At 45.4% G+C, this 20,117-nt stretch overlaps 1 protein-coding gene across 1 annotated transcript in view; it reads right to left on the bottom strand.

Annotated features, from left to right (window-relative positions):
* The window catches only part of LOC134957456 (aldo-keto reductase family 1 member A1-like), a 42,134-nt gene that overhangs the window by 7,084 nt on the left and 14,933 nt on the right, over positions 1–20,117 (bottom strand). The window contains exons 3-6 of the mRNA XM_063939401.1: positions 5,632–5,751; positions 3,609–3,760; positions 1,852–2,047; positions 266–465 (exon numbers count right to left, since the gene is read on the bottom strand). Coding sequence (XP_063795471.1) covers positions 266–465; positions 1,852–2,047; positions 3,609–3,760; positions 5,632–5,751 — 668 coding nt within the window. The remainder of the gene's footprint in view (positions 1–265; positions 466–1,851; positions 2,048–3,608; positions 3,761–5,631; positions 5,752–20,117) is intronic.

Below are 20,117 nucleotides of genomic sequence, written 5' to 3'. Positions count from 1 at the left end.
TAAATCAAGTTAAAACTACCTTAGAAATGTATGAAACCAACTCTACAGGTAATTGTGTGGAATAAGTGGTGCTGCGCCCAGACTCTGTCAGAAATTGGACATTGAGATCAAAAGCCTGGTTGGCTGATATTGGTCAGAGCTAACTGTAATTTAGAACACTTTTCAAATAATGCCCCCAGTTGTATCATCATGTGGTCACAGATCAGTGGTCACGACGGTGACAGGAGCACATGGCTACCTGCCAGGACAGGGATTATACATGTACCTGAGAACGATCTGGGCTGGCGATTTGCCATATTTTTTGGCAAGCCCCACAATGCATGGATCCTCCAGCAAATCAGGTTCCCCTGGCTTTTTCCAAGTTCGGGCTGGAGAAACCAGCGGACTGTACGCAGTGACAACGAGCCCTTTGGCATGACAGTGAGCAATCAGCTCGTTCTGAGCCAGGTATGGGTGGCACTCCACCTGCAAGAGATGTCTATGCATTATACCAGCTACAATAAAACAATCATATTATTTCCCTATGGGCCGCGTTCTGCGATATTGGGCCAAATACTGATATTGCAGCGCACATTACCCTGCTCCGCAGATCTCTATTGAATTTAAGTGAATTAATAGAAAATGACACTAGATCCATATATGCAAGACACAAAGTTATATAAGGGACAAGTAAAACAAATCCCTTCAAGAAAATCGCCATTTGCCTCCAGCTGCCCGGGGGGTTAATAAAATACCTCCAAATGTTCAGTAGACCCAAGTGCTGGTAATGTTCCACACAAATGTAGTAACCACAGAATTATCCATCATTTCTAGGTCACATGTTTACAGCAAAAACATTCCAGGGAACATCTCCACTAACGTTACGATACATTTACACTGTAACATAACCAGATTTATTGAAAAATAAAAGTGTGTTCATCTTTCCATATTGTCTAGTATGTATCTATGTGCAAATGTTATGAAATACATTGCTTTAGCTTTCTGGCTTTTATCTGTGTTTTGGAGCCATGTATTTATATCATCAGACAGGGTTGTTTATTCTTGTTGCTCTAGAACACAGGTTCTCAAACTCGGTCCTCAAGACTCCACACAAGTCCTGTTTTGCAGGTCATCTGTGGCTTTTTAAAATGTGACAGTTGGTGATACACAGTGCACCTGCCGGGGGACCTGTAAAATGTGAACTGTTTGGGGTCCTGAGGACCGAGTGTGAGAACCACTGCTCTAGAATATGACGCTAGGCATTGGATAAGACACCACTCTACAGCATTCTCCACATTGTATACAGCTGTATCTAGAGATGGCATTTGCATCTAGCCCAGCACAATTGCAGAAAACAACTCTGTCTGATATAACGACAGGGCTGAAAATCACAGATGGAAACTAGAAAGGTAAAGCAATGTGATAGGTAAAATTTGCAGGATGATGTGTGTCGAAAGATAAAGTTGGAGCTGAATCAAGCCTTCTAAAGAGTGGAGAAGTGGACAAGTGAAGGGAATAGGTAGGAGCTGGATGGTTGCTATGGGCAACATGCCCGCTCTTTAGAAGGCTTGATACATCTCCCGCAAAGTCATCTAAAAGTGAAAAAAAAAATGATTTATTTCTTAAAAACCCCACTGGGAGAAGTCCTACAGTGTGACCCTGGTGATCTCTGTCGCTCTTTCCTAGTACAAAACTGTTACGAATTGCCACAATGAGGACCAGAGGCAGCAACATCCACACCTCTGCCATGGGATGACCAAGAGCTCTTATGCATCAGCTATGGGGAATGGACCCCTGTGTCAGCCGCGGATCCAGAGACGTCATGTATGAGACAGGTACATGCATTGTAGCAGAGGTCAGAGAGATTCCTACCTGCAGTACAACCGGCTTTATTTTGGCGATGCTGAGGATATCATCAATTTGTCTTCTGTTAAAGTTGGCCAGACCAATGGACTTGGTCAGCCCCTTCTCTACCATCTTCTCCATGACTCTCCATGTATCCTTGTAGTCCGTATACTCATACTGCAGTGTCGCATCTGGGTTTATTGGGAAGATGGTATCTGTTCTCCTGTAACAGAGAAATGGCTTCAGCTGTATGTGCATCTCACCAGATCCCACTTACACTGGTCACACACACCGCAACTTCACTGCCAACACAACATTTTGCTCAACAGTGTGACTTGTACCCTCAAACTAGAGATGTGCGCCGACCCAGTGTTTTGGTTTTTGGTCTGTATCTCCTTTGTGTCTTGGATCTGTATTTGGTTTTGCCAAAAAAACCCTTCAGTGTTTTGGTTTTGAATGTTTTTTTTTTTTTAATTATAAACACAGCTAAAATCGCAGAATTTGAGCCTGTTTTTGTTCCTATATTATTAACCTCCATAACATTAATTTCCAGTCATTTCCACTCAATATTGACCACCTCATAGCTCACATTATTGTTTTTATCCATTTTGGGCAAAGGCTGCTGCGACCTGGCTGGCTACTAGGCGACAGAGCAGCGGCACAAACACACAGCAGTTTATAGCACATCTGTGAAACATTGCCACACCGCAGTGCAGAAATGAAAAGTGGTTCAAGATGGAATTGTCCTTGGGCTTTACCACCCACACCTACAGTGTCACAATACGTGTATGATTATTACACGGCGTTCTGACTGGCCATGTCATAAAAAATAATAGTATAGTACATTGGGGTATAGCACAATTTTATATATATTTTTTATATCTTTAGCTTTATTTTTTTTACACTGGGGCAGAGCCTCTGGATGGACAGACAGAGCACCCCTAGATGGACAGAGTACCCCTGGAAGACACAGAAGCTCCTTGATGGGCTGACAGAGCACCCCTAGATGGACAGAACACCCCTGGACAGACACAGCAGCCCCCGGATGTACAACATAGCACCCCTGGACAGACATAACATGGACATGTCTGTGCAATACAAGCTCCACAGCTGGAATGAAGATGACTCGATCACTGGAGACCTTTATATAATCCAAAACCCGTGAGAATCCGACAGCGGGAGGATGACATTTTGCCTCGTTTTGGGATCCGAATCAGGCGGGAAAACCAGAGCCGGACTCAGATCCCAGCTCGAAATGCTATGTTCAGGTGGGTTCCGGTTCTCAGAGAACACGACCCGCTCATCTCTACCTCAAATGCAGCTGGGGGTCTGACTGGTACCGTCGAACTTAACTGGGGGTCAAGGACACGAATTCCAGTGTGCGCCCGCCTGTGCAGCCAAAAACACTGTTTCAAATTATGTGCGCCTTAGCTCTGCACAAATGTTTTCCATTGGCTGGCACTATTTTCTGATCCTCCACAAATGCCACCAGCTTTCGTCCTAAACCTATACTCTCAAGAGTTATACTTCACTGCCCAATGTAAAGATTTTGTCATTCACCGGTCTGGTAAAGAGCAGAGAGCTAGCTTTCTTATTGTATTGTATAATTACTAGTAAAACCCATCCAGGTCCACCCTGGCCTTGTACAGGCTCTTCCAGAATCAGTGGCACATCTACAAGAGTGCAGTGTGTGCGGCTTACTTTTCCTCCCTGCTAGGCTCCATGCTGGAGACAGGACAGACCTTAGCAGACCATTGTAAAGACGACTCCCAAGCTCAACTCACGTGAATGCAATCGGAAAGTGCATAAGATACAGGTCCAGATAGTCCAGCTTGAGGTCTTTCAGTGTGTTCCTCAAGGAGTCTTCCACATCATCAGGGTGGTGTTTGGTATTCCACAGTTTAGAGGTGACAAATATATCTTCTCGTTTTAAACCCTGCATATAAAGCCAGGATAAGGTATTAAATATAACACTGCCATGTAATACATGTTCTGGGACCGCAGGAGAGATCTACCGTACAAGGTGAAGCTATGGATTGGGAAATCAGAGTGAGATAACTAGTACCCATACGTGTACCATACTTTCCTTATCTCGCAAATGAGTTCCTGGTTAGTTGTATATCTCCAACTGAACTATAACTCCCATCATACCCTCCCAGCCTGCGTCAGGCACTCCTGGCAGGTCTCTTATGTGAGCAGTGCAATGTTTAGGAGAAGGTTAGTGAGCAGACACTAGGGAATGGGAGAATCTGACTTTGTATAGTAACATCTGTGTGGGGAAGCCTGTCCCCCACTTTCCTTAGGTCTGCTCCCATCATTAGTATTGGGACTTACACAAAATACAGTACCAACAACTACAATAAATACATTAAGTGGCCAAATTATTATAATCGTCAGGTGACAATGCACTCATGAAATAATGGGGAAAGAACGCAATCTGATGGACCTTGTAGAGGGAATGTTGGCGCCCGCAGCAGCTGTGTGAGCATTAGACAAATGGCAGTTGGTAAAGTGTTACACAGAGTGGACCAGCAGTCAAAACACTATAGGGCAAATGTATTAAGCCTGGAGAAGTGATAAGTACAAGTTGATAAGGCACCAGTCAGCCAGCTCCTAACTGTCAATTTACATATTGGAGCTGATTGGCTGGTGTATTATCACTTTGCACTTATCACATCTCCAGGCTTAATACATCTACCCCTATGGGGTTGATTTATCAACTAGTGATAAAACTCATTGTGAATGCTAAAACTTGTTGCATATAATAAATGGTGCTCCAGTCAAACAGCCCCCATCCGTCCTTTTTCATACACATGACTGTCAGGAGCTGAACACATGACAGTTAGGAGCTGATTGGCTAAAGCACCATTTATCATGCGCATCAAGTTTTATCACTCACAACGAGTTTTATCACTCGCTGATAAATGAGCCCCTAGGTCTGAGCACAAGGTCCATGGTCATAAATGCTTCAGCCAAACGGAGAGTGGGCAGACCTGTCTAATCCCAGAGACAGGCAACAGTACATCAAATTACACATCATCTGAGTCAAGGGCCAATTCAGATGGCCTCTCTGTGAACAGTACACCGCTCATTACATTGTATGGGCTACAGAAGGAGACGGCCTGTACAAACGCCATTGCTACCTACTGGGTGAAGCGCCTTCAGTTTGCTCCGGAACACAGGAATTTAACAGTAAATGATTGGAAATGGGTGATGTTGGGGCTTACGTACGTAATTTCCTGCGAGCTCAGGCTGTGCGGGAATTCCGCCATGTCTAGCCATATTTTTAAAGCAATCATTTAAAAGGCAAAATCAACCTGGTTTTGCCTTTTTAAATGATTGACGCTTTAAAAATACGGGCAGGCTCCCCGGAATTCCCACACAGCCTGCAGCTCGCGGGCAGTTACATAATCGCCGTGGTCTGCCAACTCACTTTTTCAATTGCACCATGTAGGTGGTAGTTTCAGGATAAGGAGACAACAGCACAAAACCATGGATCCTTCCTGCTCATCGTATTTGGGCTAATATGCCCCACGAAACATACTAACAGTAAATTCCATGCCCAGCAGAATTCAATCTGTATTAGGGGAACCGTTGGCCCAACAAAGAGCCTGATTTTGATTTGGGAATAAAGTAAGAGCAAGTAACTGTTATTGCTGGCCCTCAAATCCGGCTTTGAGGTCCGGATTTAACACGGCAATACCAACACACACAAATACCGATCTTTAGTAAATATACTCCCGAGTCACACTAGCTGTATAATTGAGTATAACCAATTCTATGATTGATGTACACTAGATGTTTTACCTTGGTACATGCGAGACCTGCTTTGATCCCTTCTCCCACTGCAGCTTCATTTTGGTACACCAAGGAACAGTCCACATGACGGTAGCCAACTTCGAACGCGTATTTCACGGCATTTTCCACCTGTCACCAGAGACGACACAGTTGGTCGGTGTTTTTGCTAAATGCATACACTGCAGATATTGGGATCTATCATTTCTAGACAAATACTGAATATCAAATTGTTGCTCTAATAAAACCACTGATGCAGCTGAGGATTTCTTGTAGATTTGAAGTGTTCCGTCATTTCTCCCAATTCTACTAATGCGATGACACAGACGGCATCTCATCTGCTCTTCTGAACGTACATAATTCTTAAGTATTATTTTAACATGAGGTATCTGTCATGAGTTTGAGTTGAAGAGATAATAGAATCCCAATGTTATTATATTTAATGTAATATTGCCGCATACAGTAGTTAAAGTGGTGCAGTTTGTCGACTGACCACAAGAGGTCCCTGTGAGAATTCTGCATTCACATTAGAATGTTTACACTCTGGTGGTTTCCAAACATTTTTTCCTGCTTACTTAAACGGTATTCGTTTTTTCCATGATGCACCAATTTAAAAATACTGTGTTAAAACCAGAATCAACGCTAAATATATTTTGAAAACCAAAGTGAAATGCAGCCAAGTTGTTTTATATGTCTTTATAGTAGAGCGGACAAAGGGGGTCATTCCGAGTTGATCGCTCGCTATTTTATGCAGCGCTGCAAACAGTCGCCGCATATAGGGGAGTGTATGTTTGCATTGCAAGTGTGCGAACGCATGTGCACCCGAGCGGTACAAAAAAGTTTTGTGCAGTTTCTAAGTAGCTCAGAACTTACTAAACCGCTGCGATCACTTCTGGCCCAGAATTGACGTCAGACACCCGCCCTGCAAACACCTGGACACACGTATATATTGGTAGATGCTCAATTAGCTTAGTGATATCATTCAGGTGCTCGAAAGGGAGGGGTATTTCTCAGCAAGAAAAAAAGGCATTTGTTTCCCCCAGCACCCTGAATCATAACCGTAACCAGATATAAATTCCACATGATAACAGAATTCAGAGATCTTTTTTTTCTTGCTTAGAAATACCCCTCCCTTTCGAGCACCTGAATGATATCATTAAGCTAATTGAGCATCTACCAATATATATGTTTGTTGTGAGAGGCAGAGAGGTTCCTGCACTAGGAGGAGGTGCAGGCCCTGACATGCCACAGGGAGCATTATGGGGTTGCTCCAATGGTAGGTAGCTCTTAGCTTAGACATATTGTAGTAAGGAGCCATTATCATGTGGCTCCTTGCTGGTTAATCTTAGACCCAGATTGGGGTAATGGAGGTGTGAGGTGTGGTGCCTCTGGACTGGCTGAGCTGGATAGCCTTAAGGGGGGTACTCACGGGAGAGATGTGTGCTGAACGATCTTAACACAGACCGCTCAGCACACATCTCTCACCCCGCTCAGCACAGCGCGATGTGCTGAGCGAGGGGGAAAGCCGACGGGGGGCCGCTCACTTCACACAACGGTGAAGTGAGCGACCCGCTAGATTGAGCCTGCATGCAGCTCAATCTAGCATCGGCGATAGCGATGCGCGGGGCCGCGCATCGCTATCGCTGGAGGGCATACACACGGCAGATCCGTGCTTAAAATCTAAGCAATCTAGCAAGATTGCTTAGATTTTAAGCACGGATCTCTCCGTGTGTACCCCCCTTTAGTGTGGCATACCTTTACATTCTATTAACACTTTTCACTTATTAATTTCTTAACACTATTTCTCTATTTTAATTGCATTTCATTTTGTATCACTTTCTCTATAGCTTCGGCTTCTTAAATACTAATTTATTAACACTATAGTTTTTTCACTGGTATGCTAAGCTGGGCTTTCTGGCTTATGCTGGTGTTTTGGGGTGCCACACCATGCACCTAGATATAGCGCTAGGGACCGCAAATATACAGAGACGCCTTGATGCGGCTTTGGGGCTTATTCACACATTTGCGCAAATATGTGTAACGAAGATCTCTGAATTCTGTTATCATGTGGAATTTATATCTGGTTACGGTTATGATTCAGGGTGCTGGGGGAAACAAATGCCTTTTTTTCTCGCTTGGAAATACCCCTCCTTTTCGAGCACCTGAATGATATCACTAAGCTAATTGAGCATCTACCAATATATATGTTTGTTGTGAGAGGCAGAGAGGTTCCTGCACTAGGAGGAGGTGCAGGCTCTGACATGCCACAGGGAGCATTATGGGGTTGCTCCAAGGTAGGTAGCTCTTAGCTTAGACATATTGTAGTAAGGAGCCATTATCATGTGGCTCCTTGCTGGTTAATCTTAGACCCAGATTGAGGTAATGGAGGTGTGAGGTGTGGTGCCTCTGGACTGGCTGAGCTGGATGGCCTTAGTGTGGCATACCTTTACATTCTATTAACACTTTTCACTTATTAATTTCTTAACACTATTTCTCTATTTTAATTGCATTTCATTTTGTATCACTTTCTCTATAGCTTCGGCTTCTTAAATACTAATTTATTAACACTATAGTTTTTTCACTGGTATGCTACGCTGGGCTTTCTGGCTTATGCTGGTGTTTTGGGGTGCCACACCATGCACCTAGATATAGCGCTAGGGACCCCAAATATACAGAGACGCCTTGATGCGGCTTTGGGGCTTATTCACACATTTGCGCAAATATGTGTAACGAAGATCTCTGAATTCTGTTATCATGTGGAATTTATATCTGGTTACGGTTATCATTCAGGGTGCTGGGGGAAACAAATGCCCTTTTTTTCTTGCTTAGAAACACCTGGACACGCCTGCGTTTTTCCAAACACTCCTAGAAAACGGTCAGTTGACACCCACAAATGCCCTCTTCCTGTCAATCTCCTTGCGATGGGCTGTGAGAATGGATTCTTCCGCTTTGTACACATACGACATGCCTGTGCATTGTGGTACATACGCATGCGCAGTTGTGACCTGATCCCAGCGCAGCAAAAAATCCTAGCGTGCAATCAGGTCGGAATGACCCCCAAAAAACACTACTTTTGCACGTTTGGTGACTGATTTGGATGCACCTGGAGTGGGATTGCTGTAGTTCAGAAATAAAAAACGGGACACATTCACAGGCATCCCGGCGGCGCAGTCAACCCACAGCGCACCCATATCCTGTGACAGAGGTTACATCGCTGCTGCTGCTGCTGCCTACATGGTAGCAGCAGCAGCGATGCACTAATTAGGGATGGACATCGATGGTCGATGTTTGCTGACCATCAATGTTTTTCTTGGTATGGCAGTGTTTTTACCATTTGATTGCAGCATTCCGATGATTATCGCCATCGAGTGGTAATGATCCGATGGTGTTTCAATAGTTAACTTTTTTTTTAAATAATGCTGAGCCGTCGGAGCTGGACTGTCATCTGGAAAAGTGGCTTTAGGTGCGGCGGCGTTATAGACACACAGTAGACAACGCTTACATGTGACCTAGCTCACTTATGGTTTCATTTCAACAAAAGTGGCATAAAAATGGAAACCCATCATTTTTCACTTTGCGAAGATGAACAGGAGAAGATGGAAGAAACATTAGTTATTGTGCCAGCACGACAAAAGGTCATTTTACATGCGCCACACACTATCAGACACCCCCACCCACCATCCTCCCTTGGCCAACAATTAACAAGCCTTACACGCGGATGCCCTTTATGTTTTACTCTTTCATGTATTGATTAGCAGCCATTGTGTCTGCATCCAATATCATTTCACTTCATAAACAGGCCAGCCGCTGCCTCTCAGTGATAGCAGAATCTCATTATTACAGAGAGCCGCCAGCTGCAGCCTCTGAGCTCACCGAGCAAAGACTGAGATCAAAGGAGGTGACCTGGGGAGGTTCTAATGCGTTGGGAACAGGATCCCGACAGTGAAGATGCAGGTGGTCAGAATATCGACAGCAGCATCCTGACCAGGGGCACAGGAATGGTTTGTGGTGGGGGTCGGGGGGCACAGTAAAATATCCTTTTTGGCGCTCCCCCCTGATTCACCCCCCACCCTACCGTGCGGGCAGAGCTTACCTCTAGCTTCCCGCAGAGACTCCTGCTGTAAAACAGTTGCCACCGGCGCGGCATCCTGCTGCCACATGTCTGGTCCTGGTCGGCACTTTACTCATCAGGGATGCATTACTGGGAGGAGGCGTGGCCATGCTGGGACATCCCGCCTACTCCCAGTAATGCATCAGTGGTGAAGAACCGGCTAGGACAGGACCAGGGCAGTACCGCTCCTATGCCGGCGGCAGACTTTTATCTCAGCGGGGATCCGGAAGTAAGCGCTCCCCCTTCCTGCGCCTGCTTCATGTTTGGAGGGGAAGTGGGGAAATGCTGCCCCCATGACCCCTCTTCCACCGTTCCGATGCCACTGATCCCGACTGTAAGAATTCCAACACGTTTTAGTAGGTATTCTAACCCAACCTCTGACCCTCCCCTCTCCCTACCCGCAGCCTAACCCTTCGGGCCCGCAGCCTATCCCTCCCCCTAGTGCCTAACCTTAAACTCCCCCTCCGCGTAGCATAACACTAACTCCCCCCTCCCCCCCTGCAAGCCTAGCTCTAACCCTCACCCGCATACATACGTTGGGGATGCTGACTGGCGGGATTCTCAGAGGTGTTAGAATTCTGGCATCAGCATTCTGACCGCCGGCATTCTAACCATCAAGATGCCAACGAAATCCCGCTCCAATGATAAATACCGGACCCAGATGGGGAAATGTGACTGATGCGCAACCTAGAGCCAGCACAGGAAAACAATTTAGTAATGTTGGATTTGTATTTTCAACAGCCTGTGAAAATAAAAATCCAACCTTACTATATAGCAGCAGCTCAACGTCTACAAACTGATCTTAGCCCAATAAGGTTTTTTATGTTGACTCTGGAATCTCAGCCAAAGTAGCAGAAGTGGTGGTGTTGGTGGTGGTGGTGGTGGTGGAGGTATTTGTGCTAGAAGTTAGCAGCACAACTGTGAAAGTAGGGTCGTCTATTGGTGGTTAGCGGCACAAACACACGGAGACTGCGACCGCACACGTGCAATACACAATACCATCAGACCCCCCCATAGACTACACATACACCCAATACTACTTGTATCATCTGGAGCCATAGAATGAGATTTCTACTGGGGGAGGGTCATTGTTTTGCCCAAACATTTAATCCCTGAATAATAACATTTATAATAACTAATAATAATAATAATAATAATAATTTATAATAAATAATAACTCCTTATAATTTACTAGTTACTTATGTAAAGCTCAAAATAAATTATCTGCAGGAACAGAGGGCCTAATTCAGATCTGATCGCAGCAGCAAATTTGTTAGCTAATGGGCAAAATCATGTTGCACTGCAGGGGGGGGGGGGGGGCAGATGTAACATGTGCAGAGAGAGTTGGATTTGGGTGTGTCATTTTGTTTCTGTGCAGGGTAAATACTTGCTGCTTTATTTTTACACTGCAATTTAGATTTCAGTTTGAACACACCCCACCCCAATCATCTGCCCCCTCTGCAGTGCACGTGGGGGTCATTCCAAGTTGTTCGCTCGCTAGCAGTTTTTAGAAGCCGTGCAAACGCTATGTCGCCTCCCACTGGGAGTGTATTTTAGCTTAGCAGAAGTGAAATTGAAAGGATCGTAGAGCGGCGGCATAATTTTTTTGTGCAGTTTTAGAGTAGCTCAATACCTACTCAGCGCTTGCGATGACTTCAGACTATTCAGTTCCTGTTTTGATGTCACAAACACACCCTGCGTTCAGCCAGCCACGTCTGCGTTTTTCCTGGCACGCCTGCGTTTTTACGAACACTCCCTGAAAACGGTCAGTTGCCACCCAGAAACGCCCACTTCATGTCAATCACTGTGCGGCCAGCAGTGCAACTGAAAAGCTTCGCTAGACCTTGTGTGAAACTACATTGTTCGTTGTAATATTACTTCGCACGTGCGCATTGCGCCGCATACGCATGCGCAGAAGTGCCATTTTTTAGCCTCATTGCTACACAGTGAACGAATGCAGCTAGTGAACAACTCGGAATGACCACCATGGTTTTGCCCATTAGCTAACAAATTTGCTGCTGCGATCAAATCTGAGGGAGTAATTCAGATCTGATCGCTAGGCACCGATTTTTGCTGCCCTGCGATCAGATAGTCGCCGCCTACAGGGGGAGTGTATTTTAGCTGTGCAAGTGTGCGATCGCATGTGTAGCAGAGCTGTACAAACTGATTTTGTGCAGTCTCTGCGCAGCCCAGGACTTACTCAGCCGCTGCAATCACATCAGCCTGTTCGGGACCGGATTTGACATCAGACACCCTCCCTTCAAACGCTCGGTCCCGCCTGCGTTTTTCCAGATACTCCCTGAAAACGGTCAGTTCCCACCCACAAACTTCCTCTTCCTGTCAATCTCCTTGCGAACGCCCGTGCGAATGGATACTTCGCACAAACCCGTCGCTGACCGGCGATCCACTTTGCAGCCATCCATTGCACCTGCGCATTGCGGTGCAAACGCATGCGCAGTTCCGATTTGACCGTCCGCTGTGCGAAAACGCACAGCAGCGATCGGATCTGAATTACCCCCTGAATTAGGCCCAAAGTTCCATTAAATACTGCAGATGAACATGGGTCAACATGTCTGTCTCTATTCCTCTTTAACAGTAAGAGATGCTCTGCAGAAACTATCATTAATTAGTAATTACAGGGCAATGTTCTGCAGATATCTAGACCCTGCATAGCAGAAGTTTATTGATCATTATGATCAGTTCCTGCAAGACGTCTCCATGTATAACAGAACAGATAAAAGGCTGTGAATGATTAAGAGTGTTCAGTCCTGTCTGTGGTCTGTATTTATATTCTATAACCACGTTACCTGCACAATACTGAATATAGAAAGGGGGCGCTCACTACTGTATGCAGTATACTCGTCCTTTCAGAGAACTCTAATTACAGTCTATACCAGAGGTTCTCAAACTCGGTCCTCGGGGGCACACACAGTGCATGTTTTGCAGGTCTCCTCACAGAATCGCAAGTGAAATAATGAGCTCCACCTGTGGACCTTTTAAAATGTGTCAGTGAGTAATTAATACACCTGTGCACCTGCTGGGTTACCTGCAAAACATGCACTGTGTGTGCCCCCGAGGACCGAATTTGAGAACCTCTGGTCTATACATATTGCACCAGCGACTCTAATGTTGTATTTGAAGTTCCCTTTCCATCGGCCGGCGTCTGTTCTCACGGCAGCTACAGAGAGAAAACACTTTCCCGTCATTTGTTTCCCTGATCTCATAGAATAAAAATCTGCTCTTTTATATTATTCCAAATGGCTTGATAAATAACAGACAGAGCTATCGCTGTTCTTAATGGCTTGCCCAGATAACTGACAAAAACAAAGGCGACATTATTCAGTGACCAGCAATAAATAGAAGAATCTCTGTGACTTCTGGTCTGCTGGGGCAGATAATACTTATCTCTTCTGCAGGGCAAATAGGAGTTATACCCACAGCAGTGAGCAGTGTCGGACTGAGGCATGTAGGGCCCACCGGAGGAATGCAGTAGTAGGGGCCCATGTTTAGGGGTGTGGCCAATGCCCAGGAACCAGCTGAAATAAATCTGTACAGTGGGGTAAGCAAAGACAAGTGCTCTGGCACCTTCTTACTCTCTTTCAGCTCTTCCTGAGGTATGGTGGGGCTCAGTGGGGACGGGTTAGCGGGATCCAAGAATCCAGTAACCTTCTGTCTTTAAAGTATAAGTTGTCTTGTTATCAGTGTATGACTGCATGATATGAGTGTGTTGTATGAGTGGTACATGAGATGTATATAAAAAGCTGGCAGAATTGATCAGAGGACCAAAGACTACCCCTTCCTGAATGCAACCTAAAGGCTTGTCCTGTCTTCTTGGGAATAGGTGCCCCTGGGTCCAAAGATCTTTTCTGCATATAGACCTTGGCTCTCATGAGAAAGAAGTGATACGTGGACATTCTTATGTAAGGTGTCCGGATACGTACCCGCAATTCCAGGTCAGGGTCCTTCACGTTTCCTCTAGGTGACCCTACGGGGCTCCTAAGGCTGGAGGGTGTCTTGTATGACATTTGTGTTATATGTCTAGATTGCAAGATTTATGTTAGAACTGCATTTGTTTGTTTTTGCTTAAATGTTAAGTCTTTGCAGCAACCAAAATTGTAGGAACACATCTCAGTAGAAAATATCTGTCACAAGATGTAGGATAAGATTGGTGTAAGGTGATCACATACTATCCAGTAAGTTTTATTTCTGTATAGATACATAGTGTGTGTCCTATGGTCCAGCCCTATATACCTGTTGCATCAGATATACATACATATATAGGAAACAATTATTATTATTATTATTTTTTTTTTTTAAGAGGATACCCTGAAGTTCAGAGTATCAGAAATAGTAGACGCACAGACTCTTTGAACATAAATGACTTATATGAGTGAATTCAGTAGAGAACTTATAAGGATGCACTATTGAAAGGTTTTCTCACTATATTAATGAGGGAAGCTGTCAAATACCTTATAATAAAACAATCAGACATATTATGAGATCTACTGGGGTATTATATACTGAAGTTATGGGAATTCATTAAAATTCATAAGTAACTTAGTGAACTTATGAAAATGTAACTGGAGGGAGTATTCAGTGATTCTGATAAATAGTAGAGATGAGCGCCGGAAATTTTTCGGGTTTTGTGTTTTGGTTTTGGGTTCGGTTCCGCGGCCGTGTTTTGGGTTCGACCGCGTTTTGGCAAAACCTCACCGAATTTTTTTTGTCGGATTCGGGTGTGTTTTGGATTCGGGTGTTTTTTTAAAAAAACCCTAAAAAACAGCTTAAATCATAGAATTTGGGGGTAATTTTGATCCCAAAGTATTATTAACCTCAAAAAACATAATTTACACTCATTTTCAGCCTATTCTGAACACATCACACCTCACAATATTATTTTTAGTCCTAAAATTTGCACCGAGGTCGCTGTGTGAGTAAGATAAGCGACCCTAGTGGCCGACACAAACACCGGGCCCATCTAGGAGTGGCACTGCAGTGTCACGCAGGATGGCCCTTCCAAAAAACCCTCCCCAAACAGCACATGACGCAAAGAAAAAAAGAGGCGCAATGAGGTAGCTGACTGTGTGAGTAAGATTAGCGACCCTAGTGGCCGACACAAACACCGGGCACATCTAGGAGTGGCACTGCAGTGTCACGCAGGATGTCCCTTCCAAAAAACCCTCCCCAAACAGCACATGACGCAAAGAAAAAAAGAGGCGCAATGAGGTAGCTGTGTGAGTAAGATTAGCGACCCTAGTGGCCGACACAAACACCGGGCCCATCTAGGAGTGGCACTGCAGTGTCACGCAGGATGTCCCTTCCAAAAAACCCTCCCCAATCAGCACATGATGCAAAGAAAAAGAAAAGAAAAAAGAGGTGCAAGATGGAATTATCCTTGGGCCCTCCCACCCACCCTTATGTTGTATAAACAAAACAGGACATGCACACTTTAACCAACCCATCATTTCAGTGACAGGGTCTGCCACACGACTGTGACTGATATGACGGGTTGGTTTGGACCCCCCCAAAAAAGAAGCAATTAATCTCTCCTTGCACAAACTGGCTCTACAGAGGCAAGATGTCCACCTCATCTTCACCCTCCGATATATCACCGTGTACATCCCCCTCCTCACAGATTATCAATTCGTCCCCACTGGAATCCACCATCTCAGCTCCCTGTGTACTTTGTGGAGGCAATTGCTGCTGGTCAATGTCTCCGCGGAGGAATTGATTATAAGTCATTTTAATGAACATCATCTTCTCCACATTTTCTGGATGTAACCTCGTACGCCGATTGCTGACAAGGTGAGCGGCGGCACTAAACACTCTTTCGGAGTACACACTTGTGGGAGGGCAACTTAGGTAGAATAAAGCCAGTTTGTGCAAGGGCCTCCAAATTGCCTCTTTTTCCTGCCAGTATAAGTACGGACTGTGTGACGTGCCTACTTGGATGCGGTCACTCATATAATCCTCCACCATTCTATCAATGTTGAGAGAATCATATGCAGTGACAGTAGACGACATGTCCGTAATCGTTGTCAGGTCCTTCAGTCCGGACCAGATGTCAGCATCAGCAGTCGCTCCAGACTGCCCTGCATCACCGCCAGCGGGTGGGCTCGGAATTCTGAGCCTTTTCCTCGCACCCCCAGTTGCGGGAGAATGTGAAGGAGGAGATGTTGACAGGTCGCGTTCCGCTTGACTTGACAATTTTGTCACCAGCAGGTCTTTCAACCCCAGCAGACCTGTGTCTGCCGGAAAGAGAGATCCAAGGTAGGCTTTAAATCTAGGATCGAGCACGGTGGCCAAAATGTAGTGCTCTGATTTCAACAGATTGACCACCCGTGAATCCTTGTTAAGCGAATTAAGGGCTGCATCCACAAGTCCCACATGCCTAGCGGAATCGCTCCGTGTTAGCTCCTTCTTCAATGCCTCCAGCTTCTTCTGCAAAAGCCTGATGAGGGGAATGACCTGACTCAGGCTGGCAGTGTCTGAACTGACTTCACGTGTGGCAAGTTCAAAGGGCATCAGAACCTTGCACAACGTTGAAATCATTCTCCACTGCACTTGAGACAGGTGCATTCCATCTCCTATATCGTGCTCAATTGTATAGGCTTGAATGGCCTTTTGCTGCTCCTCCAACCTCTGAAGCATATAGAGGGTTGAATTCCACCTCGTTACCACTTCTTGCTTCAGATGATGGCAGGGCAGGTTCAGTAGTTTTTGGTGGTGCTCCAGTCTTCTGTACGTGGTGCCTGTACGCCGAAAGTGTCCCGCAATTTTTCTGGCCACCGACAGCATCTCTTGCACGCCCCTGTCGTTTTTTAAAAAATTCTGCACCACCAAATTCAAGGTATGTGCAAAACATGGGACGTGCTGGAATTTGCCCATATTTAATGCACACACAATATTGCTGGCGTTGTCCGATGCCACAAATCCACAGGAGAGTCCAATTGGGGTAAGCCATTCCGCGATGATCTTCCTCAGTTGCCGTAAGAGGTTTTCAGCTGTGTGCGTATTCTGGAAAGCGGTGATACAAAGCGTAGCCTGCCTAGGAAAGAGTTGGCGTTTGCGAGATGCTGCTACTGGTGCCGCCGCTGCTGTTCTTGCGGCGGGAGTCCATACATCTACCCAGTGGGCTGTCACAGTCATATAGTCCTGACCCTGCCCTGCTCCACTTGTCCACATGTCCGTGGTTAAGTGGACATTGGGTACAACTGCATTTTTTAGGAGACTGGTGAGTCTTTTTCTGACGTCCGTGTACATTCTCGGTATCGCCTGCCTAGAGAAGTGGAACCTAGATGGTATTTGGTAACGGGGGCACACTGCCTCAATAAATTGTCTAGTTCCCTGTGAACTAACGGCGGATACCGGACGCACGTCTAACACCAACATAGTTGTCAAGGACTCAGTTATCCGCTTTGCAGTAGGATGACTGCTGTGATATTTCATCTTCCTCGCAAAGGACTGTTGAACAGTCAATTGCTTACTGGAAGTAGTACAAGTGGGCTTACGACTTCCCCTCTGGGATGACCATCGACTCCCAGCGGCAACAACAGCAGCGCCAGCAGCAGTAGGCGTTACACGCAAGGATGCATCGGAGGAATCCCAGGCAGGAGAGGACTCGTCAGACTTGCCAGTGACATGGCCTGCAGGACTATTGGCATTCCTGGGGAAGGAGGAAATTGACACTGAGGGAGTTGGTGGGGTGGTTTGCGTGAGCTTGGTTACAAGAGGAAGGGATTTACTGGTCAGTGGACTGCTTCCGCTGTCACCCAAAGTTTTTGAACTTGTCACTGACTTATTATGAATGCGCTGCAGGTGACGTATAAGGGAGGATGTTCCGAGGTGGTTAACGTCCTTACCCCTACTTATTACAGCTTGACAAAGGGAACACACGGCTTGACACCTGTTGTCCGCATTTCTGGTGAAATACCTCCACACCGAAGAGCTGATTTTTTTGGTATTTTCACCTGGCATGTCAACGGCCATATTCCTCCCACGGACAACAGGTGTCTCCCCGGGTGCCTGACTTAAACAAACCACCTCACCATCAGAATCCTCCTGGTCAATTTCCTCCCCAGCGCCAGCAACACCCATATCCTCCTCATCCTGGTGTACTTCAACACTGACATCTTCAATCTGACTATCAGGAACTGGACTGCGGGTGCTCCTTCCAGCACTTGCAGGGGGCATGCAAATAGTGGAAGGCGCATGCTCTTCACGTCCAGTGTTGGGAAGGTCAGGCATCGCAAACGACACAATTGGACTCTCCTTGTGGATTTGGGATTTCAAAGAACGCACAGTTCTTTGCGGTGCTTTTGCCAGCTTGAGTCTTTTCAGTTTTCTAGCGAGAGGCTGAGTGCTTCCATCCTCATGTGAAGCTGAACCACTAGCCATGAACATAGGCCAGGGCCTCAGCCGTTCCTTGCCACTCCGTGTGGTAAATGGCATATTGGCAAGTTTACGCTTCTCCTCCGACAATTTTATTTTAGGTTTTGGAGTCCTTTTTTTTCTGATATTTGGTGTTTTGGATTTGACATGCTCTGTACTATGACATTGGGCATCGGCCTTGGCAGACGACGTTGCTGGCATTTCATCGTCTCGGCCATGACTAGTGGCAGCAGCTTCAGCACGAGGTGGAAGTGGATCTTGATCTTTCCCTAATTTTGGAACCTCAACTTTTTTGTTCTCCATATTTTATAGGCAGAACTAAAAGGCACCTCAGGTAAACAATGGAGATGGATGGATTGGATACTAGTATACAATTATGGACGGACTGCCACGGTTAGGTGGTATAAAAAAACCACGGTTAGGTGGTATATATTATAATAATAATACAATTATGGATGGACGGACTGCCTGCCGACTGCCGACACAGAGGTAGCCACAGCCGTGAACTACCGCACTGTACACTGGTTGATAAAGAGATAGTAGTATACTCGTAACAACTAGTATGACACTATGACGACGGTATAAAGAATGAAAAAAAAACCACGGTTAGGTGGTATATATTATAATAATAATACAATTATGGATGGACGGACTGCCTGCCGACTGCCGACACAGAGGTAGCCACAGCCGTGAACTACCGCACTGTACACTGGTTGATAAAGAGATAGTAGTATACTCGTAACAACTAGTATGACACTATGACGACGGTATAAAGAATGCAAAAAAAACCACGGTTAGGTGGTATATATTATAATAATAATACAATTATGGATGGACGGACTGCCTGCCGACTGCCGACACAGAGGTAGCCACAGCCGTGAACTACCGCACTGTACACTGGTTGATAAAGAGATAGTAGTATACTCGTAACAACTAGTATGACACTATGACGACGGTATAAAGAATGAAAAAAAAACCACGGTTAGGTGGTATATATTATAATAATAATACAATTATGGATGGACGGACTGCCTGCCGACTGCCGACACAGAGGTAGCCACAGCCGTGAACTACCGCACTGTACACTGGTTGATAAAGAGATAGTAGTATACTCGTAACAATTAGGATGACACTATGACGGTATAAAGAATGAAAAAAAAACCACGTTTAGGTGGTAGGTATATAATAATAAATAATACAATTCTGGTCGGACGGACTGCCTGCCGTGTGCCGACACAGAGGTAGCCACAGCCGTGAACTACCGCACTGTACACTGGTTGATAAAGAGATAGTAGTATACTCGTAACAATTAGGATGACACTATGACGGTATAAAGAATGAAAAAAAAACCACGTTTAGGTGGTAGGTATATAATAATAAATAATACAATTCTGGTCGGACGGACTGCCTGCCGTGTGCCGACACAGAGGTAGCCACAGCCGTGAACTACCGCACTGTACACTGGTTGATAAAGAGATAGTAGTATACTCGTAACAATTAGGATGACACTATGACGGTATAAAGAATGAAAAAAAAACCACGGTTAGGTGGTAGGTATATAATAATAAATAATACAATTCTGGTCGGACGGACTGCCTGCCGTGTGCCGACACAGAGGTAGCCACAGCCGTGAACTACCGCACTGTACACTGGTTGATAAAGAGATAGTAGTATACTCGTAACAATTAGGATGACACTATGACGGTATAAAGAATGAAAAAAAAACCACGGTTAGGTGGTAGGTATATAATAATAAATAATACAATTCTGGTCGGACGGACTGCCTGCCGTGTGCCGACACAGAGGTAGCCACAGCCGTGAACTACCGCACTGTACACTGGTTGATAAAGAGATAGTAGTATACTCGTAACAATTAGGATGACACTATGACGGTATAAAGAATGAAAAAAAAACCACGGTTAGGTGGTAGGTATATAATAATAAATAATACAATTCTGGTCGGACGGACTGCCTGCCGTGTGCCGACACAGAGGTA

This window comes from Pseudophryne corroboree, chromosome 9 (genome assembly GCF_028390025.1).
Source record: "Pseudophryne corroboree isolate aPseCor3 chromosome 9, aPseCor3.hap2, whole genome shotgun sequence".
In the NCBI taxonomy this organism is placed as follows: Eukaryota; Metazoa; Chordata; class Amphibia; order Anura; family Myobatrachidae; genus Pseudophryne; species Pseudophryne corroboree.
The sequence above is the reverse complement of the archived record's forward strand: the minus strand, read 5'-3'. Positions and strand labels throughout refer to the sequence as shown.